This window comes from Watersipora subatra, chromosome 3, assembly GCF_963576615.1.
Source record: "Watersipora subatra chromosome 3, tzWatSuba1.1, whole genome shotgun sequence".
In the NCBI taxonomy this organism is placed as follows: domain Eukaryota; kingdom Metazoa; phylum Bryozoa; class Gymnolaemata; order Cheilostomatida; family Watersiporidae; genus Watersipora; species Watersipora subatra.
The window spans coordinates 51,130,195-51,154,038 of NC_088710.1; the positions used below are offsets into that span (position 1 = coordinate 51,130,195).

A 23,844-nucleotide genomic window follows, 5' to 3' on the forward strand; every position below is an offset into this window, starting at 1 on the left:
CAGTAGTCATTGGGGCACTGGGCGCAATAACACCGGCGCATAAAATGTGGCTTGCCCAAATACCAACAACAATCAACTCAGGTGAGTTGCAGAAAAGTGCGCTTTTGGGAACAGCTAAGATCTTGAGATGAGTGCTCAAACTCTCAGGTCTCTGGTAGGAGACCCGAGTTAGAGCAGAATTTACCACCCATACGGGGTATCCGGGGTGAGGAAACAATTTTTTATATAAATTTACACAGTAAGAGATGTGGATATTTTCAAATAGGAGTCTCATTTCTCTAGATAGGTAAGACAACAAGCCCAATAACGAATAAATAATTTTTTTCCAATTCTGGTGACTAATGAATCTAACATATTGTTATTGTTTAAACTGTTGTAAATAAAACGTTGGCTGTGTTACCTTGCCCGCATACATAAAGTTAATGTGGTGAAAAAGCAGTATAAAAGAATTCAGATATGTGAAATCACTCTTGGTGTCTTCCATGCCACAGTCCATGACCTAACCAATTGTGCTCCGGCAACTCACTACAAAGTAAGAGAGCTTGAAGTCTAAAAACTCCCAGCTCTCTTATACTTATAGTTTACAGTATACAAGGGTAAAAAAATGAGCCAGTAGACTCCAAAGAAGACCCTGATTAAAATCGCATAATTACCTTCCCTGAAAAAAATTGTATAAAATCTATGTTTGCTTTTACATAAATAACTGCAGTTTCAATTCTATAAACGAATAGACAGACAGACACAAACTTTGTGCTTTATATATATATGCATATAATTATCTAATTAATATTACATCTTGTCGCTAACTACTTTTTTTTACCCAACTTCCAAACACTTGGCGGCAGTAAAGAACAGTTGACATATGCACCTTGATACAGGCAGTTTTCTATTATCGGTTTGCAAGATATTGAGATCTTTTGGTCTATTGCAAGATTGTGGTTCTTTGGCAAGCATTTACCAGTGAAGTTTTGTTGAAATAAGCTCGACTATACACCTAATGCTTACAGAATCCTACATATTATAATAAGTTGATGACACCTTAGAAGGGAATTTTTTAAAGAATGTGTTAGAGCATCTTGGAAGAAAAACAGAAAACGCAAATGAGCATTTGTGTTTTAATACATAAGAGCAAAATACAAATTATGGCGCAATAAATGCTAAAATTGGTCAAGTGAGGATAAAGGGTTAAACTCAATTCCAAGTGGTGAAACAAAATGAGAATAGGTGACATGGATAGAATGTTATACTTGACAGCAATGTCAAAAATGTTTCATATACTGTATTGATGTATTTTATACAAAAACAAACTCAATATATTTGCAAAAGCAACTGTGAAACAAACGACTTCTTGTAAATAAGATTACGATATTATTACAAAATTTTCATGATAAACTTAGTGTACGTAGGCATCAATAGTACCTCAATTTTTTTGTACTAGAAGTCTATAAGTTATATAGACTATAGTTATAAGTTATAGTTATAAGTCTATATGGTTACGAAATATAACAAATTACAAGTGCTGCTTAAAATGTGGTGAGAATTGTACCATTAATTTTGAGTTATAAACCATGTTGATAACACTGTGGCGAAATGCAAAATCTTTGTGAACAGAATAACTCAAAAATGAAAACTTTGCCAATTTTCTGGGCATCACGCTTTCAGCCTACCAATGCTGCATCTGTGACACCCAAAGTTTGTAACTCGATGAACATTTTATTATAAACAATATACAATCAATACAATATACACATGTTATATATGTGTAAGTAATGCTGGTAATATTACACATTTACTCTGTAGTGCTAAAACTTTAAAATAATGACTGAGGATATTAATAATTTTATGCATGCGGGTACTGCTCAACAAATATTTCCTTGCTTCAAAAACATTAGTATCTTTACTTGGTTAAGGCATTTAAAAACAATTTTTTTATATATCAAGTCGCCAAAACTGTTTTCTATACTTTACCATTGTCAGAATATGCAATTTAGCACTTCAATTACACAGAAATGATGAAAATTAGCTGATAAAATAATGTAATTAAAATATGTTTAGTTTAAAACTGAACTCAAGATTTGAAGCTTTAACCAGCTTTAACATATTTTATTGATAACATTCGTTAATGAAATAAATGAGAACAGAACACTTTTTGTAACATATGGTGCCTTAAAGAGAGAATTAGAAACTAACTGACAATACCTTTCAGCCATGGGTGAAAATGAGGAAAATCTGTATCCAGCCGTATTCCTTAAAAAAATCATCATTGCTGATGCATGATAGTCACAAAACTGAATAGCTATGCTTACAGTAAAAATTCATAGTGCTCTGAAAAGATTTTTTACTCAGGGTGCTACATACCTCAAAATATTAGAAGGTAAAGGTACACTAGGTAAAGGTAACAGGCATTACATGAGGCAGAAAAAATGGTCATCCTGGCGGTAGAATTACTGATGAAGAAAAGTTACAAGATCTTAACCGACAGGGTTTACATCAAAAAATGGCTATACCTTTTGGCTAGAGAGCCTGATTTAAGAAATCAAGCAGCTTTTCATTTTTATAACCACATGCATTTTCACAAAAAACAATAGTAAAACAGGTAATGAACACAGGCAGTGAACAATATTTATTCTACTTTCAAACAGAATATAAATTATAAATAATACATATGGACTAAAATACATCAGAGCAATGTAATTATACATAGATTATTGGCGAGCACACAAAGTACGGACTTACAACAAAGTTCTAATGACTAAGATGGAGTTTGATGGGTTTGAGCACTCAAAATGTTTTTGTAGTCTGGTTCCATCTGGGTACATGATAATATCATTGATTGATGAAGGTGGTCTGGTATGAGGAAAGATCGTTGGTTAGGTCTGGTAAGGTCTGGTAAGGTTCATCTTAGAAAATGCAGTCTCGCATAGATATGTTGCTAAACATATTGTACACAGCCAAAATGCTAGTCATGTTAGGATACAATGCCTTTGTTGCAGCTTTGTTACAAAACTCCGGGGTCAAGGCAATCTCTGCAGCTTGCAGGTCACAGAGGTCTATCTGCATGGCAGCCACTGACAAGTCATTAGGAAGTTCACATATAACCAATGCCCAATCACTATCCATTTTACTGTAGCTATCAAAAGCGCTTTAATGAGCTGAGTCAACCTTTCTAGCTTGTCAGTCATTAACACTTTAAAAACTCCTGACGCGGTTTTTGCCATAGTCACAGTGGTTTTGGACATCAATGTCCGCCTTTTTATCTCACAATAACTAGAAACAAGAAAAGTGCAGCATATTTGCTTAAATGTCACTTGTGAATAATAATAGCTGCAAACCAAATGACTTCACAGCTGAATGAATGTCAACTATTGATGGCTTTCCTTGCCGTTTCAAATTGAGTGTGTTGAGGTGCCAGCAAATGTCAACATAGAAAGCCATATTGGCCATGCCTTCTTCACTTTTTAGCATGCTAACAAACATCTGAGCGCTTGAACCACACAATTAAAAAAACCAGCAAGTCTTGCAACTGCCATCTTCTGCTGAGAGCATTTCCTTTACTGAGCCAATGCACTTTTTTATGGGTGAGAAGCTCATCATACTGGGCATCAATCTCTTAAAAACTGTTTTAGTCTCAAGTGCTAATTTGCTCTTAGGTAGTTGACCATCTTCCTTGCATTTGTCATCAACATGAGGAAATCTTCATTGAGCTTGCTATAAGTTTTTAGCGAATTATGCAATGGAATCTAGCAGTTTAGGCTGACTCATTTTCAATCGCCCTAACACTCTCTGCTCCATGCCAGTCATTGCTGGTGTCTGTCAGTGGTAACAGAAACACAATTGGTAAGAGACAGTCCTGCTTCTCTTAGTTTCTCCAAGGTTACTGTATGTACTGTAGATCCTGTTTTCTCATTCAATGTCAACAAGAGTTAGCAGCTGTTCTGCAAGTTTTTTTCCATTAAAAAATCTACAAACAAGGATTTTGCAAATATTAGAAACAAGAACTACATCTTACAAACAGCTAACACGATGTAGCTGTCCCAGGGGGTTCATTCTCTTCTATTCATCCCCAAGGGCTAGTCTGAGCTGTTATAAAATGCACCCTTTACACTGACTTTTACATTGATAAAAAACTACCCCTTATCACTTTATCACCGCAGACTAATTGCCCCTTTTTTGCTCATGAATACCCCTTTCCACTGTGTAGAAAGGGGTATTCATGTACCAAGCTAAAAAACATACTATTTTTTATGAAAACACTCTAGAGTGTCAGTCCACCAAAAACACCCCTAACATGTGCTTTTTTCGTCAAGCCCTTGAGGATGAATAAAAGAGAGTGAACCCCCTGGGGTAGCTGTCTGTATTCAATGCATCTCTAAATTTTGTTCTTCCCAACTGCATCCATAAATATTACAGCGAAATTGTATTTTTATGCAACAAATCATGAAAACAGAAATACATTTACCTGATAAATATGGCTCGTTGTGCCACACCCAAAATATCTGTGGATTCATCTATGGCTAATTAATACCATTGTGTGTTATGCCCTTCTGCACATAGTTGCCTCACTAACTCATTAGCTAATTCATCCTCATGCCTTGTACATGTTTGCTGAGAATGCAGCTTGTCAACAATATCTGTTTAGTCAGAAAACACTGTCTTTGCAACTTCATGTGTGATAAGTATTTGCACAATTTATTTCCTAGTATAGCCAGTTGAACGCGAAGTATAATGGATCGCACGTTTGTCTGCAGAACTGGAGGTTTCGAGTTCACATCCAGTGCAATGCAGATTTTTTGTTCCTATAACTTTATCGCTATAACTGGATACACAAACAACAGACACTCGAATTCTATACATATAGATAACTGTGGATTTGGTCAAAACAGAATGAGGTGTGATGCAGAGTTTCCGGATACAATAATAATACAGCACATACATGTAAGTTATGCATAACAAATTCAGTGAATTTCACGAACAAATGGGCCACTCCAAATAGGAAAGTGAGCCACATTTAGCCCTCGAACCATAGTTTGGCTATCTTTGATTTACGCCCTAAAGCCAGTTTTGTGGGAGAAGACAAATAATTTTAGAGCCATGCCAATTCTCGAGAGCAATTTAAGTGCTTTGAAATATGTTACAGATATTACACTGTATTTATAAATTAGAAATCCGCCTGTTATTACATTTTGTAGTTGTTAATTCTGATAAAAGGCCTCCGCTCAGCAATTTTTGAAAATGAATTAATCAATATGACAAATCAGTCAGACTAGTGCATTGCCACTACACTGAGGGAACATAGCAAAAAGGCCAGAGCCGCAATCAGTTTAGTGTTTGTCTGTTTCTTATCAACACAAACTTTATTGGTCAGACATTCCACCGAATACATGGTGTTCACACACTGTAGACTCTGCATCCTAAAACAGGTATCGCCAAGCCATCAAGCGGTTCCTCTCAAGATCGAATGTAAAGTCACCACCTATGAGACATACTTGTTTCCAATTTTATCTTATTGAAAGTCAGCATTTATGCTTATACATCTAGCAATGTCGGTCTGTCATATATACACATACTAGCACATAGATTATAGTTCTCTTTATCTAATGGTTTGAAACTGGAATCCACTTGTAGGCCTACATGATAAAATGCAGATGAAAACAGAAGCTTATTATAAAAGGTGAATCCTCTCACTACGAGCGACAATGATAAGAAACAGACATAATCCTATTCACCTTACTATTTATAGAATATTCTAAAAAGTTGCCTATTTTCTTCGGTCAGACCCTTGCTTGAGTATTCTTCTCAGATCTGGGATTTTAATGAAAAAATACATTAAACAGCTTGAAAGGCGACAAAAGAAAGCATTACTCTGTTTTTCATCCTCAAAGAACAGATAAGCTTTACAAAACTGAGAAAAAGATGCTGGTATTCCGTCACTGAAGGATAGAAGAAAGCAGAGAAGCATAGACTGTTTGCAGGTCAGAGGCTGAAGGTATCAAGCCAATGTTCTAGTGTGATAGCATAGGTTATAATACTCGTGAAAGAGCAAACACCTACGCACCATATATGAAAACCAATCTGTTTTATCAGTCTTTTTGGCCTTGTACACTAAAGGAGTTGTGATCTTAAATAGTATTTAACACACACAGATAAAGTTAGAGACAACGAAAAAACATTACACGCACAAAACAAAGTCCTTATTTGGAACCGTTTTTTAATTACCAATATATTGTATTCCCACACTCTTTTACGCACTTTGAGTGCGGTTTTATGAACTATTTTTAATTCAAACCGAGTATCTATTAAGCTTAAATTTAACGAGAGGATAATCGCAACAAACTAAACTAGATATGCTCCCAAAAAATACTGATCTACTCTTTTACTCAGTATATTTTCAAGCAATTTTGTTCGTTGCTGCAAGCCTACTTACTAACTACAACACTGTATAAAATAATGGAGGCATTGCTTTATGTAAGATACCTACAAGTGCACAAAATTCAAATGAACTTGTTTTACAATTTAAATAAATTTGTCTTGAGAAAGTCAAACATTTTTGCCCATATAAACTCTTGAACATAAAATGAATAAAATAGACAATGTGTAAGCTTAGTGACACAGTAAAAAATCATAAACTAACTACATTTGTATGTATATGTACCTTTATAAAATATTTCGATTAATCGATGTCGCGAATATTCAACTTTGGCAAATCGATATTCGGACGACTCGTCGTACAAGCTACCAAAGATTCGGCATACATGTACTCGTCTATAAGCGAACAAAGTCGGAAAACATTGGGACTGTGGAGTTCCATAGAGGTAGATGGGATTCCTAACCATAAAATAGAGTCTTAAGCGTAGAGAGTAGACCTACTGGTATGTTCCTAAACAAGTAAGTAACTTCGCTACGCGTGAAAGCGAGCTAACCTCGACCCACTTAATACTTTAGTTGGAAGTACATGTATGGTGTCGCCATACATCTATTTGTTTGTTGCGTTAGCTTTGTTTCCGGATCCAGAGAGCTCAAATCATTATGGTTGGATTTTCCCACTAAGACCGCACTCGTAGTGCGTAAAGGAGTCTGAGAACACAATATCTTTGTAATTAAGAAAAGTGGTTCTAAATAGGAACTTCGTTTAGATATGTTTGTTTTTTCATTGTCTCCAATTTTATTTACGAGTGTTAAATCAATGATATACAGCCGGGGCTGCGTATCATTGGTTAAATACTCTTCGAGATATTAACTCCCTTTGGTGTACGAGGCCAAAAGGACTGAAAAGCAGTTCGGTTTTGTATATGGTGTTTAGATGTTTGCTCTTTGACGAGCATTATAACCTATGCTACAGCACTGGAATGGTGGCTCAATACCTTCAGCTACATACCTAACAAACAGTCTATGCCTTCATTTTCTTCCTTTTTCGCAGTATCTTCTCTCAGTTTTCTAAAGCTTATATGTTCTTTGATGTTGAAAAACAGAGTGCTGTTTTATGTTGTAGCTTCTCAAGCTGTTTTAAAATGTTTTTTTCCTAATGACCTCAGTTCTAAGAACCATATTAAAAACCATACATAACGAAAAATAGACTACTGTTTAGTGTGTCAGCTAATTTCAAAACCCTTCTAATCATGGCTAGCCCTTGTGTAGCTTTTAAATGGTTTCAATACATGTCCCCAATACTGCCAAATATGTCTAATTGTTATTGCAAAAATTCATTATTTTTATTTGCCTTCTATTCACTATTTCTTTCAAGTGGTTTGCTGCCACTGCATTATTATTGTACTATTTTGATTAATATTACTTATGAAGATATACTATTCTAGTACTAATTACTACACACTCATCCACCAGCACCTGCTGACTACTATCGCTTCCTCTTCTTACCCATAACCATCACTACTACCACTATTTTTATTACTACACAGTAGTTTTAATAGTTGTTGTTTCTTAAATCATTATTCAATAATAATAATAGTTAATATTATTATAAAATAATTATCATTTTATGTAATTAGTTATTTATTGCCTGTTCTTCAACTCTCATCAATCAGACCACTAATTAATATTGTTATAACTATATTTTTGAACTAATAATTATTAGTCAAAATAGTATGGGATCTCCACTTTGCTACAAACTACTGTTGTCTCACTTTTTCACCCATACAGACACCTTTTACTAGTTGGTGAACTTATTGCTTGTCTCACTTATTGCACTACTGATAATAAAAAGTGAATAATAATGGTAAATAAATGATAAAAGATGATAATAATGGTAGTAAATAAAATTTTCACAATTATTCGTTTGACAATTTTTTTTCACACTTGAATCAAATTACCAGTTGTTGCTACAAAGGAATAAGATATTTGCGTAGACAACATGAGAATGCAGTTATCCAATAGTATTGTATGAGATAGTGACAGTCAACAACATTCTTTTTTACCAGTTTCTCGCTTTTGCAGATTTCAGGATTTTTTCTGCAGAAGTAAGAGTAGAGATATCTTCTCACCACACAACTTTTTCTCTAAAGGCTGAGCAGTTGCAGAAAATTCTAAAACAGACCCTTCTAATTTTACTACTGCATTGACAATATTGTTTTAATTGCAGCATGTTGTTCTAACAAAAACCATGCCAAATTTTTGTGCTGCATTTGGCTGCAGCAACAACTCATCGAAAGCACCTGACAAGTCCTACCACAGGTATTAGGAACATTTCACATATGTCTTTGAATGATGTGGTAGGCATCTTATCAAAATTCAAACATTTTACTATCTCCCACTGCAACCATACTCAAGTACTTGGTATTGGTTGCAGGTTTCCTTCTGATCCAGTGACTTCAGCAGCATGGACCACAGCGCTGAAACGCGAAGGGTTCACTCCGAGTGAATTTTCTCGACTTTGCTCAGATCATTTTCCATCTGACAGCTTTACAGCAGTGCTAGATGGGAAGAGGTATTTGAAGTCAGGGGAAATTCCATCCATATTCAACACCCCAAGTCACCTGCAGGTATATAATGAGTAGCAGCAAACCCGCCCTCAACCCTCCTTGTCCCCCCACCCTCCCCGTCTTTCGCTTGTCTCAACCGTCTTCTTATTTCACTTTCCACATTTTCCCCTTTTCTCCCTTTGAATAAACAATCTTGCCAATGAAGACAATGTATTGAATGAAGAGCTACAAAATTTAGCTGGGACATTTTGATGATTAGTGAACGAAAGTACTGTTGGGTAGATATGGTACTGCGGTCAAACTTTCTAGGCACATAGACTACTTTACCTGCTAGCAAAGTAAGTAGACAAGGCTACATGCCATTTGATCTAGCGCATATCAACAGTGGCAGCAGGTCATGTTAAGGTAATGCATTTATACTGTGATTGAGCCATCTCAGTGTTCTGAATGGTGCAGATTGTTAATACAGCATACGGAAACACAGCCATTTTACTACACCCTATGCGTCTAGTTATGTATCCTGGATAACCTGTGTAGCTCTTATATCGCATAGGTAAACAGATTCATTGGCATAGTTTAATCCTGAAATGCCATGAGAGGCATACGCAGGAGGTAGGTGCCATGAGAGGCATACGCAGGAGGTACACGCCATGAGGGGCATACGCAGGAGGTACATGCCATGAGAGGCATACGTAGGAGGTACATGCCATGAGAGAGGCATACGCAGGAGGTACATGCCATGAGAGAGGCATATGCAGGAGGTACATGTCATGAGAGGCATATGTAGGAGGTACATGCCATGAGAGGCATATGCAGGAGGTACATGCTACGAGAGGCATATGCAGGAGGTACATGCCATGAGAGAGACATGTGCAGGAGGTACATGCCATGTGAGGCATATGCAAGAAATACATGCCATGAGAGGCATACATAGGAGGTACATGCCATGAGAGAGGCGTACTTAGGAGGTACATGACATGTGAGGCATATGCAGGAAGTACATGCCATGAGAGGCATACGTAGGAGGTACATGCCATGAGAGAGGCGTACTCAGGAGGTACATGTCATGAGAGAAGCATAATTTTGCTTTAAAATAAAACCGAGCTTTACACGCTTTTCATTTTGTAGCTCAAGGCAACCAGTAAACGAAAGCTTAAAAGTTCAGCCTCAAATACAGCTACTCTAACAGATGCACAATTCCCTACACAGAGCAAGTTGCTTGCAGCGGAACACAATTACGCTGCTCATAAAAGGCGGTAAAGTACACGTTATACATAATTTGTTATCACAGAGAGTGAGTGCTCTTTAATGTTGCTGTTTTGTCACTGTTTCAGAGTTGCCTTTCATGTTTTAATTCCCATGTTTTGGCTTCCATTCACTATTTTCATAACTGGTTTTAGCGCTATTGCTTCCACAGTATTATTATTATTATTTATTATTACTTACTATTACTATTCTAGTACTAAATACTAGATCCGCCACTGCGGACTACTATCACGTCCTCCTTTCACCCATACCCACCACTGCTTCTATTTTTTATTGCTACACAATGGTTTTAGTTGTTGTTGTTTCTTAAATTATTATTCAATACTTTAAGAATCAACTCATATTAAAAAAATAATGGGACACGGTGATATGATTCAAGTACTCCAGAAGCCAATTACAAATGTTGGTTATGCCTATTTAAATATCCAGCATTTTCTTCAGGATATCGCATACATAGTGATAAAACTTAGACAAAACATATAAACATAGATTGCATACACAGATAAAACTTCCCTTCAACAAAAAGAATAAGTGGATCCGTGTTGGCTTAACACTCTTCGATTAGTTAGGGTTCTATCTACCTTTATGTATAGTTCCGAATGGAAAAGTCACGATTCCGGTTACCATATTTTCTTAGTTGGCTCGCTGTTTTCCCGATACAATATTGTCTAATTACTAGTAGCAGTACTGCATTGAGTGGACAGTATGAGTAGTATAAGTAATGTCAAAGAAACTGGAAGCTACACAATAGGAACCTGGTATACTATACTACTTCATACACATAATCGGTATGAGTGACGAAGGAGAGAGTTTGGCAGGCAAAGGAGGAAGCAATAAGGGAGGATGGTTGGGTGAATACATATACTATATGTACTGTAGATACTAGAAGTATTAGTAGTAATAAAAATATAGTATCAAAAGTACGTAATTGTATAAAAGTTTAGCATGGTAGCCATACAGACACATCCATCCTACTAGCTACCCATGGCACATGGTAGCCATACAGACACATATTACTAGCTACCTATGGCACATGGTAGCCATACAGACACATATTACTAGCTACTCATGGCACATGGTAGCCATACAGACACATCCATCCTACTAGCTACTCATGGCACATGGTAGCCATACAGACACATACTACTAGCTACCTATGGCACATGGTAGCCATACAGACACATATTACTAGCTACCCATAGCACATGGTAGCCATACAGACACATATTACTAGCTACCCATAGCACATGGTAGCCATACAGACACATATTACTAGCTACCCATAGCACATGGTAGCCATACAGACACATATTACTAGCTACCCATAGCACATGGTAGCCATACAGACACATATTACTAGCTACCCATGGCCCAATACTGTGTTGTAATTATTAAACAAGGACAAAGTTTTAAAACCCTGCGGAGTTTGCTCATATTTGAATTGTAATTACTATCCAAACCTAGTGACACGGATCCAAAGCTCACCCGAATACCATTGTTATGACTTTTAAGTGTGTTTCTTCCAAACTTTGACTTGAAGGATTAGCGTACATAAGGGACTTTTTATTTTAACAAACTAATGCTCTCATAATTAAAAATACTTTCTGTTTCAGCAAGGTGGGGGTTACGAGAGTATCATCTTTGAATGAAGTGAAAGCGGTGGTTAATAGACATGAGAATGAACACACGGTGAAGTTTGTGCCCATAAGGGCAGAAAAATCATTTACAACACCTTTGGATTTTGGTGAGTGACTGATTCCTGGCACAGTCTTTGTGTTGTGCTCATTACTGGAGCAAGTAGTTATGGCTGAGAGTCCTGATTAATAAGCATATGAGTTTATTTTCCATGCTAGAACTTGTTATGGCAACTCGGACTCGTATATTTAATGCTCACCCACATTCACGTATTTTCATCGAGACTTCAATAACATGACTTACTATTATTGGGATGAAATAGAAAAGATAGCAAGAAGGGGGAAAAGATTTGTGGAAGGAATAGCAACAACCGTGATAGGCACTAAGACATACCAATGCAAAGAGGGAAGAGATATGAATATAAAACAGAAAATGAAATACAAAGCTAAAAGAGAGGTAAAAAAGTATTGTGTATTAATAGTCATATACATATAAATACATACAGAAATACATATATATGTACTGATTGTAGTGTATATGTATTTTGAGGAATGCATATAGCCGTCATATCCTCTAAGAATGTTCTTAAATAGATTAATTATCCTGTTTTGTAATACCAATGTGAGTCACATTATTAAGATAATACAATTTTTACATTATGTTTACTAAACTGGTTTAATTTTGTCAGGATGTTGTGGTTGTACATTTTGGTGTTGGATAGTGTGACATGGTTGTACATTTCGGTGTTGGATAGTGTGACATGGTTGTACATTTTGGTGTTGGATAGTGTGACATGGTTGTACATTTCGGTGTTGGATAGTGTGACATGGTTGTACATTTTGGTGTTGGATAGTGTGACATGGTTGTACATTTCGGTGTTGGATAGTGTGAGGCCTCAACATTCTGTAGTGATCAAAGCTTTTTTGAGTTTCGCAATACAAGCCTAATTATTTGGCTAATCTATATATTTATGTAAATCTAATTGTTGGTTTGTTGGTCTATCGTATGTCCAGTTATGGTGGCATAATACGCCTGAAAAAAACTGTTTCGCACTGGAATTAAACTCGGAAACATTGGTTTTACAGACCAGTACACTAACTATACAGTAACAAGCCTAATTATCTGGCTAATCTATATATTTATATAAATCTAATTGTTGGTTTGTTGGTTTATCGTATGTCCAGTTATGGAGGTATAATACGCCTGAAAAAACTGCTCCGCTCTGGGATTAAACTCGGAAACATTGGTTTTACAGACCAGTACACTAACTACTACGCCACGCAACCGCCTTGCCATACTGTAAAATAATTGTGGACATACTTATTACACCTGCCAATCTGTAATGGCGATTGTTTGAAATGCGCACTCTTCACACTTCTGTTAGAAGCTTGAAATACTAAGAGAAAATACATGCCCAGACTTCCCCAAAATGCTATAAATATATATTTCTATATAGCATAAACTTAATTAAACTTATAGCACTTACAGATATAAACAAACACTTTTATCTAAAAATTGAAACGGTGAATGTTGTATATGTTGCTGGAAAATAGATTTTCTGTGCAAAACTTTTATAACCCGTGCAACTCCGGGCATTCAGCTAGTTGTGAGTAAAACTGAACCAGCTCTTCAAATATTCTATCATAAGTCTATCATAAGTCTATCATAAGTCTATCTAGTAGGAAAGCTTAAAGATGATAACACAAGGAATGCTAACATTTTATTTGCTAGAAACAACTAATCAAACACTCAACCAAAAAGCGATGTCAAAATACAGTGAAGAAGAATTGTCCTGCAACACTGTGTGTTAGAAGGATGGTGTGTTACCCAGAGTACAAAGTGAGTGTGGATTGTTTATTTGCATATAAGAAATATGCTACAGCATGTTTGCTAATCATAGAACTTCTTTACTTCATGTCTACAAGTAAGACTTGCAATACTATCTGATAGGATTTTATAAAAAATTTAAATAAGTGAGGTCATTTTGCATTAGACCTGTCTTTGTTAAAAACAGAACAAAAAACATTTTGTTGATGCATGTTAAATTCATGTCATTATATCATGGAAATAGCTGTAGAGTTATCTGATCCTACTTTAGCATCAGCAAAGGTGCCGCCGTCGTCATAGAGTGAGCGGGTATCACAGGAGACCCGGAGGCAGTCTAGTCTTTCCCATTGTCACACGTGCTTGCTCCTTCATTCACCAAACATGTCATAAGATCACTCCTGGTTTTGACAGCGATTGCTGCATGCGGTAAACACTGACCAATTACAAGGGGTGTTACATCCTTACAAAAGCCTTATAAATAAAAGACTGTTACATTGTATTGTTGCAGTTAACAGAAAATATCAATGAATATCAGCGGCGTAAAGTGCTTGGTTTATTGAACACTTCCAAGGATCCTAAGATTGAGGAGGTCTTTGAAGTTAGTATCCCTGAAATCTCAAGTCACAGAATGCACCCAACTGGGAAGGTATGATTTGTTAGGCTCCTGGGTATTCATATTCTAATGGGGACATGTATAATATCTTGGCTGAGTTGTATTGTAAAATGATTGGAATGAATATTGAATGTTATTATATTTGTTGGCTATGGAATGAATTCTACATTCGAACGGAAAATTATTGGTCATGAAATCTGTGTCTGGGTTACCGTCAGTTTCTAATCACATTCAGAGTTTAAGAAATATGAATTTGATTCACATCTGTAGAGCTGAGATTCTATTTGAGCACAGATCATTTATGTACATTTCTGTTTATATAGCAAAATGGAATGCATCAATCGATAGATGATGACATAAAAAAGCTGATACATGAGCTAGTAGCACAAGGCGTTGTCTTAGTGAGAGACCTCAAACCTCATCTCGAGACGCACAGGAAAGAGAGATTCAAAGGGCAAGAGATGCCAGACAGATCCAACCGAAGATTTTGGCCTACCAACCGTGATCTCAAGAATCATTTGCAAGCTGCATTCAAAAAAAGGCTGTGAGTAAAATCATTACAAAAATTTCTTGTCTGATAATCTACATTTATCTGAATTCTGAATTTTTGGAAAATCAGCTTATTTGATTCCAATTCCTCATGAATGTATGTCAAAAATAGTGGTATCTGGCAGAATTCATTTGATCGTTATGTTAAAACACATTACCAATCACTATGCTGGATGACTTAGTAATAGCATAGCACCCATCGTGTACTGTGATCATAAAGTGTTTTAAATAATATGGACCCAGTTTCTAACTGTTCGGCGACTATGCTTGGCTTGGTTTTGTAATCATTCTAAATACCAATGATACATTTTACTTTACAAAACCATCTAGTGTCAAATGTTTCGGGTATTGCATAATCTGTATCTGTACATCGTATACTTGCTGTTATTAGAGAGTACCATACAGTTTAATTTTTGCGTTACAAAATCTTGCTTTTGTGTTACAACCAAATTGTAAATAGGTAATTAGTACATACTGTGTTGTTGTGCATCTATTGTTTAGTACTAACTTGTGTAAAAAGTATCATATACGTAGTAGTTTTGTGTTACAAAATAAAAGCAGCTATTTAGCTTTCATAAATTCGTTAAACTCCGCGTAAAGCCAAGTACATCAATCTAGACACACTATATTTGGTTGAAATTCCGCACTCTTTCTAATATTGAAAGGTATCGTAGCTCGAAAAATGTCCACTATAAACAAGCAATCAGCACTGTAAGAAAAGATGAATCACAGTGAATTGCAGTTCAGCTCATGTTTTGCTGTGTTTACTGGTATCTATAGAAACTGGGAAGCAGCGAGTCAACTAAGAGAACATTGTAACTGGAAGCATGACTTTTCCAATAAGATCTAAACTCTTCCAAAATCTGTGCGTCCAAAGAAATAAAAAAATTAAAAAAGCTATCAACATGGCTGAAGGTGACGCAAAACAGTAATGTCCGTAAATCATATTTTCATTTTTACTACAACTTGAAACCTTTTTAAAGGACTACAATTGCTTCTCACTGTTGCAATTTATCTCGGATTAATTCTAATACATGATGAATAATGTAAACTCACCAGTAAAAACTATTTCGTATGTCTAATGATTTGCTAAGTTTTTTTGTGGTTGCTCAAAAATGGGGTAACATCCACAATATTATTCAGGTGGCTGCATTCCTCTGTTTGAGACTTGCATACAGTCTGTAGCCTTTAATAGTAGAGAAATGTGCTGTTCATTGATGTAAGCCTGGCATATACGTATAATGCGCAACTTTTACTTGGCAGTTTCGAGAGTAGACAACTCTAATTATTAACAGCAGCTTATTCACAGCAATGGTTGGTTACCTTTTATCTATTGAACTAGAACTGCATAAGTTGGCTTAGACTGTCATGCTTCGAATGACTCTGACAAAAAGTCGTAAGCAATGCATGCGTGTCAACACAATCTTTATTAGATAGATAGACCAGACAGACAGATAGACAGACAGGCAATAAACTCAACTCTGCTTCTAATAGAGTGATACACAAAACGTAATTTGTATGGTCTCTAGTAAAAACTAATGCGAATGGAATTATTGTTCGTTTTATTGGCTATTGTAAAAACATCACAGATAATGTTAGTCAAAAACAAAGAAGGACGCCAAAAGGGCTTGCGTAGGCAGATGGTAAAAACAAGTGCTATAAAGTATCGAAGGAATCGATATTAATGACCTCATACAGTAAGTAGTGTCTTTAGCTAACAAAGCTTAAATGTAAATGAAAGTTTGAAAATTTGTTAAGTCTTTCACCTAATTTTATTAAATGTGTAGACGTAATTCTTGTGGGCTTTTTGGAATTTGTTTCTTTGCTTTAGAAGCTATCGCTAATCTGTCTAACTTGTGAAAACATAGATTTTGAATAGCATTAGTTGTAATCTCATTTGCGTACATTTATAGACCAAACATTCTTGCTTTCAAAGGTTTTAATTAATATAAAATAGCGGTATGTATTCCAGTCCTCATATTTGAAGGCCAATAAAAAAATTTTATTTGCTCATTTTTACATGAAACTATTGCTACATATATTTAAGTGATTCAATATAGCAAATTTATGCATTCGCTGTCAATATAGGTAGCTTATAGCTAGTAGTAAAAGTGCGTACCTAACAACATTTATGTACATGCACTTCTATTTTGTATTATTTTTTGACATGCTAATTATGACAAGAATTATAAAGAATATTTTTCAAAGCAAAAAAGTCGGTCTCAGATTAGCCAGATTACAATAAATGTAGATTATGATGTACAATGTAGATGTAGAATTGATGAGAAGCTAAGCTTACATGACAATTGAAATCTATGGAGTTATCTTTTCCCAGCTAAGGCTTTTCCGTCTTCTATTGCGATGTAGGCAAATTGACCAAAATCGGAGTTGCCGAAAACGACTTTGTTAGTAGCCCTAAGCCTCCACTTTGGCGGAGAGTTTATGTGTACGTAACAAACCCAAGGGTGGAATTAATGCTATAAAAGTGAACCGCATGTCGATACGCAAAATTACTAGTCCCGCGTTACCTGATGAAGTTGATGGTCTTAAAGAGAGCTTGTCTCTAGAGAACTACACAAAACAAGTATGTTTTATTTTTGATTTATTAATTAATCTTTGCACTTGCCGAAGGTTAGTGCTGTATAATACTGTTATGATTTGGGGTTAATCTTATTCATAAGATTTCTTTTACAAGCTAGAGATTTTTGACGTTACGTTATTTGATTTAATGTTAGTTGTAACATTGATAGTTTTTTTTATAGATAGCGCTCATTTGATGTTTTATTGTTATATAGTTTAGTTTATAGTATGTTATTGGTGTGTGAGAACGGCGTGTTGCAAATTCAGCTTGTGACTCGTTTAATCCTTGTGTCTCCTGGTTTGGACCTGGTGCAAGTTTGTCCACTATTTTAAAAGAACAATAAATTGTCTATTATACATGTATGAAAGTTCTGTTTGGCAACCTTAGCTGTAGCAAACCGTTTCGTAACTTGCAGAGAGCAGCAGTGTTACTGAAAGAATAGCGTGGAGCAGTTAGGCAGGTGTCAGAGATCCTATAAGGTGTAGTAGGCCTACAGACTCTAAGGTTTGTCATGTTTTGCTTATCACATTAGAAACTCTTTGCTTAATGGGTACTCATCATGAAAACTGCTTTCAGAAATGCTATATTATAAAAAAATCCGTTTTGTGAGACAGGCTTTAAGTTTACACTATATTCCATGTAAAATTGAAGTATAATATATATTGTGAAACCGCGTAACAGTAGTATATCTCCGGTGCTACTGTAACAGAGACAGCATAAAAAATTAACCTTCCACTTTTCTGTAATTCCAGGGGTATACCCAAGTTGCTTTTGAATAAATGGCACTGACATCATTTTGCGCATACTATAATAGGTTTGCTTTTGATATTGTCTTGATGTCTTCTCCGTTGATTATAATTGAAATGTCATTAGACTTGGATGGTAAACTGACAATGATCTTTTACCAGTATGTATTATAAGCCTGGTCGTCAACACAAAGTGAAATAATATTTTAGAGTTGTTTCATTTTATATATATATGTATAAAAAGCATTTTGCCTTGCAGCAATTGTAAGTGTCATTTTAAAATGAACTTTAAATAAATTTTAAATAAACTAGACATTCCCCTGTCATACAGCCCATGACCAAAGTGATAATGGAAAAAAGATAGGGTACTGCTGGTTGTTAAAGCTGTAGGCCTAACCTACTGTACTGTATGTAATTTAACAACAGCAATAATGAAATATGTTTATTATATCTCTGAAATGCAACATTAGAAGTAACATGGCAAGCTGCTTTGTAATATACACAGTTTGAAAGTTGGTTGTGTTGAATGTAGAATGGTTTTGATAGCGATCTGTAACAGAAAGCGAGCATCAGCATTCACCCGTCTGGAAGTTTTCTGCAAACTGAAGCAAAATAAAAAAAATGTTCTCGTCATAAAGGGGCATTGTAGTACGACCCTAGCATGTACATAAGATGTGAAGAATTTTGGCTAACGTTCTAAATAATTTAATGAAACCTTCGGTAATTGGACAAAGAAGACATAGGCTGATAAACTGTGTACCACAATTTGGTACCTGTAAATGGGTCTACTCCTCAAACGGTCTACGTTTATTACAGAAACCTTCGGATAAATAAATTCGAATAATTATTCTTATAATTAAATCTTAGAATAATCTTATAAAATCGAATAATTCTTATAATTAAATATTTTTGCAAGATATTAAAAACGGAAAGATATTAGCAACCTTCGGCAATTGGGCAATGCCATCGACTGGTGAAATGTGCATGTTTTTCTCGTGAAATGCGCATGACTTAATGGTTCTACTCTCGGTCGCACGGCTTTATCGGCGCTTCATTGGCTGATCTTAATTTTGATTAAAAAAGGCTTGTCAGGTTTTAATGGCGATTTTAGGCCAAATTAATCTGTCTAGTTATGTATTGTCCGATCAGATGGGTAAGGTTTAGGATATTGTCTACACTTTTCAAAGACTTGGTAACATATTTAAATAGGTTTATATGTGTTTTGTATCGTTATTATACTTAAACGACTCCATTGAAAAATGGTTAAATAATTGAGAAATTGTAGATGCTCCCTCACCTTTCTCATTGTGACCTTTTGATGTAGACCTGCACGATTTGTCTCCCCATGCCAATTCGGTTATCGACCTCAACTTCAATCGAACACCGTTTATAACCGACACACATGAGGACTCACCACGGTGTCAAACGATGTCACAATTGATTGCGGTTAACCTGACACCGAGGCAACATGAACATCCTCATTTCATGAACCTTAACTTCAGATTTTTGTAATGAAATTTAACTCTTTCACTGCCAACCATGTACAAATTCAAGTATCTACCCAGTGCCAGCCATTTTACCGAAAGCTGCCGACATTGCTTCATGATATGTAAACAGTATTTTTTTTCAATCTTTATCTAGAACATGTTTGTTATGGTACATATTTTATTTTGACAACATTTTAACCAACATTGCTATCCAAAAATTCAATGGATCTATACTTCGTGCGATGATAAAGCTATGTGAAGCTACGATCGATGCGAAGCTAAAACGATTCTCCACAATGTTCCTTACTCTTACAAAACTGTTACTTTCACCACTATCAGAGACAATGCCGCTACTTTAATTATCAGTATGATCACAAAAATCTGATTTGGCCATAATGTGATCAACATAACTAATTACCTGTTTTCTGACTCGCACGCGGTACACAAAAATGAACTCACACAAAAAAATGTTCGTTTTTAGGTTAGAAAGTTTGAAATTGCTTCGTTGTTTTAGGCTGATTCTTTTAAAGAAGTTTTCGGACAACACTGTCATCTTCGTACAAGTCTTAAAGACCGCGGGTTATGTTGTCAACGAATAATAAAAACAGGTTACTACGTAATTGCTGGGAAAGTCGCAATAATGCATCTATGGCAGTAGACCCTAGAAAACGCATAAAAGCGTTTATGGCAGCGGGAGGGATAAATAGCTTTCGAGAATGGATGTGATATCTACGTATATGTAAAGTAAAGATTAAAAACCTTTCGAGAGAAAGTAGTGTCAATTTCCATGGAAGATTCCGTGTAACTGCCCAAGCACGCAGACACAGTTTTTATGATATGGAAACCGAAACCGCACCTCAAACTCACACCGGTTAACCGGTGTTTTCGGTTTTGTTCGATGTCAGAAAATTAAACATTCGGCTCAATTAAATATAAACTAACCGCAACCACCGAATCAAACCGAAACATCGTGCAGGTCTATTTTGATGTCAATAGTTTTGCCTTTTAAGGTTCTGCAGTTGAGCTGCTGAAGACAATAATGAATGGTTAGTTCCACTTGTTCCTTTTTACATAATTTAATATTCTGTCAAAAAGTCCAAGTCAAGGGATTAAAGGCAAATGATTGAATATTGTAACACTCCGGCTTTCTCTTCAAAATCAAAAGGTGTAACCTTAGTCTTATTTTTGAACAAAATAAATAGCCAAGATTCGACGTTCTGTGTTCTTTCAAAACATGCCCTTTTTTGTTGTCTTGCTCCAATATATTTATTATAGACCAAGTGTCAGAATGTAGGAATGGGAGCTAGGCGCAACCTACATCTATAAATCTCAACGTTTGTGTGTGTGTGTAATTCGGTTTGTCCAGCTATAGCTATTGAAATGAAGAATCCATATCGCAGAAGATTTGGTCTCAGAACCTCCCATTGGCCGGGCAAATATTTTACCGATTAAGCTACGACAATAATGAATCCAACTATTGATGGATTCATTGGGTGATATGTCGCTATGTGGGTGAAAATACGCATACCGCTCTTCATTATGGCTCTCACGGCTTTTTTTGGTAGGTTTATTAGCTTGCTTAAATTAGCCATTAGCAATGTGCCAGGCTAACGGCAAGTGACAGGCCACTACATACCTGCCGCTGTTTTTTAACACCCGGGTGTTCCCCTAGTAAGTTATATTAGGTTCCTAGTCTCATGGAACGCGGAATTGGTGGTAAAAACATTTGCTATAATAAGAACCATGTCTGTCTGTCTATCCAAAGCCACAGTTGATGGTTAGGAAAGAATGTTGCTTCATACAGGATTCGAACCTGCAACTTTCAACTTGGTAGATGAGTAAACATAAAGCTGAGTCAAGTTTAAAAATCAGTTTTAAATGCTCTTTGAGAACAGCTTGACAACCACACTTCAAAACGCTCTTCAGTCTCGACTACCCATCACTTCGTGTAGCGTTTTGTGCATCAAGTTATAGTGCAAGTTGGCATTTACTGTAGGTCCAACAAAATGGCTGAGAATGAATCATCTGAGCAGTATGAGAAGCACGGCTGTATAGTGATAGAAGACAATTACCAAGGTTATCCACTCGGCATGTTTTGCATTCCAAAGCATTATGAAAAGGATCTTTCCCATGTCATGATGCCAAAGGGGCTGATTGATGATCGTGTAGAGAAAATGGCGCTTGACATCAAGGAAGATTTAAACACAGCACCGCTTGTCTGCTTATGCGTTTTGAAGGGAGGATACAAATTCTTCGCTGATCTAGTTGATAGACTGAAGATATTAAATACAATTACTGAGGAGCCTCTTCCTCTATCTGTCGACTTTATTAGGCTCAAAAGCTATAAAGATGACAAGCCTAATGATGAAGTACAAGTGGTCGGAGGTGATGCATTGGAATCTCTTTCTGGGAAAAATGTCTTGATTGTAGAGGATATTGTAGGTAAGTGTTAGAATGATCTTCATGATACCGAATAGTTATGTATGTCTAAAAATACCTTTACATTCTATGGTATTGTATGTATGTTTTTAATAAATAATGTATTAAAGATGTGATTGCGTCAAGTTTTAGTTGATTTAAAAAGATGGTATTTTTTGTGTAACAGTTGAGATGTTGTTTGTTGTGTTAGGCGATCTCATTGTCAAGATATTTGAACATAAAATTCAACAAAAATTTATCTCAGGAAAAGAAAAAACATGCCCAAAATGATGTAACTAGTGATACGACCTGTCTCTATCTCTCGTATTCACATCGGCTATTGCGATAAAAGTCTAGTCCTACGCAAAAGATTGTCAAGTAGAAAAGTCTGCTTATAAAAATGTTTTGCCGGCGGTGGCCGCCAGCAAAGTCAGCCAGTTGAACTTTGCTATGGTCTCCGGCTTAGGTTGCAGGATGTTGTCAGTAGTGAGAACCGTGTACAGGCAGCCCGCGCACCCAGAATGTATTGTCATTTCGATTTTGCCATTAATTCATATTATCGATTACGATAAGGAAATTAATACGACTTTGACCCGGAAACACATGTTATATCTTATCTCCATGTGTAAAAGATACCGTTGTCTAGAAGCAGACAGTTCCTTAATCCGGGGATCACCGCTGGTACTGTAAGCGCTGAGAACACACAGCTTCCTCGGGTACTGTACACCACTGGCTGTTCACGGTGGGGTGAGAACACACAGCCTCCTCGGGTACTGCCCACCACTGGCTGTTCACGGTGGGGTGAGAAGACATACCCTCCTCGGGTACTGCACACCACTGTCTGTTCACGGTGGGGTGAAAACCAAGCTTTAGAAGAATGCTCATCTCTGTTTGTCTCAGTTAGGGTTTCATACATTCTTGTATTCCTCAGACTGATTCATGGCTAGTGGTCATTTATATATTTTATAGATACTGGTAAAACCATGGTGAAGCTGCTGAAAACTTTGGAAAAGTTCAAGCTTCGATCTGTGAAAGTAGCGAGTCTTTTAGTGAAGCGAACTTCCCATTCCTGTGGCTACCGACCCGACTACACTGGATTCGAAGTACCTGATCATTTCGTTGTCGGATACGCTCTTGACTACAATGAATATTTTCGCGACTTGCAGCATATCTGTGTGATTAACGAAACTGGCAAAAGAAAATATGCAATGTGTTGATTTGTCTCTAAAGTTGTTTGTTTTAGGTACCGATATTTAGGTGCTGATGATATTAATGTCACATACATATCACTCTCTAGCGATTATTTTTACTCATGCAGCTTTTGTGGCTGGTAAAATTATCTCTTAGTCAATGTTGACCACATCTTCGCAGTCCTCTTCTCTAGAGTTGGGTCGTATTGCTATCAGCAGCATTAAATTATAAAGCAATTTGTCTCTAATTGTGCTATAGTTGCAGGCCATTAATCTGTTTGTGCTACCTTGCGCTATCAGCTCATCAGCGCAAGCCCGCTTTTTTCATTCTATAATTGCTGATTGTAGTCTTTTCCCTGTCAATATGTGCCATAGTCAATCAATCAAGCAATCAAAACTGTTCTATTCTTTTGTTACTAGATGTGTTCCTTTTTTGTGCCTAATTAGAGGCATTGTCGTTGTGGCTTAGTTCAAGTCTTATTACTTTTGATTTTTGTGTTTATCTTTTTTATATTGTGATCACTCTTATCTATTGCTAGTAGAACCTTCTTTTTGGTCGTGTGCCAAGTTTCAATACAGTAATGATGCAAATACTATAA

The 23,844-nt window shown here is 36.3% G+C and overlaps 2 protein-coding genes across 2 annotated transcripts in view; one reads left to right on the forward strand and one right to left on the reverse strand.

Moving 5' to 3' along the window:
- LOC137392213 (PWWP domain-containing DNA repair factor 3A-like) overlaps positions 1-6,690 on the reverse strand; it is a 28,510-nt gene extending 21,820 nt beyond the window's left edge. Inside the window, exon 1 of the mRNA XM_068078869.1 lies at positions 6,653-6,690. The gene's annotated coding sequence lies outside the window, so the exon portion shown is untranslated. The remainder of the gene's footprint in view (positions 1-6,652) is intronic.
- A 5,153-nt stretch (positions 6,691-11,843) lies between these two features.
- LOC137389839 (hypoxanthine-guanine phosphoribosyltransferase-like) lies at positions 11,844-23,844 on the forward strand. The gene is made up of 7 exons (XM_068075970.1): positions 11,844-11,943; positions 12,157-12,290; positions 13,566-13,673; positions 14,170-14,307; positions 14,598-14,818; positions 21,634-22,079; positions 23,025-23,844. Exons 2-7 carry the CDS (start codon positions 12,249-12,251, stop codon positions 23,270-23,272), a joined length of 1,203 nt encoding a protein of 400 aa, XP_067932071.1. The 5' UTR covers positions 11,844-11,943; positions 12,157-12,248; the 3' UTR covers positions 23,273-23,844.

Coding starts and splice junctions, on each gene's coding strand:
- LOC137389839 (XM_068075970.1), top strand. CDS start 12,249: ATGAATATAAAACAGAAAATGAAATACAAAGCTAAAAGAGAG. Junction 12,291..13,565: donor AATACAAAGCTAAAAGAGAG/GTAAAAAAGTAT, acceptor TTTATTTGCTAG/AAACAACTAATCAAACACTC. Junction 14,308..14,597: donor GAATGCACCCAACTGGGAAG/GTATGATTTGTT, acceptor CTGTTTATATAG/CAAAATGGAATGCATCAATC.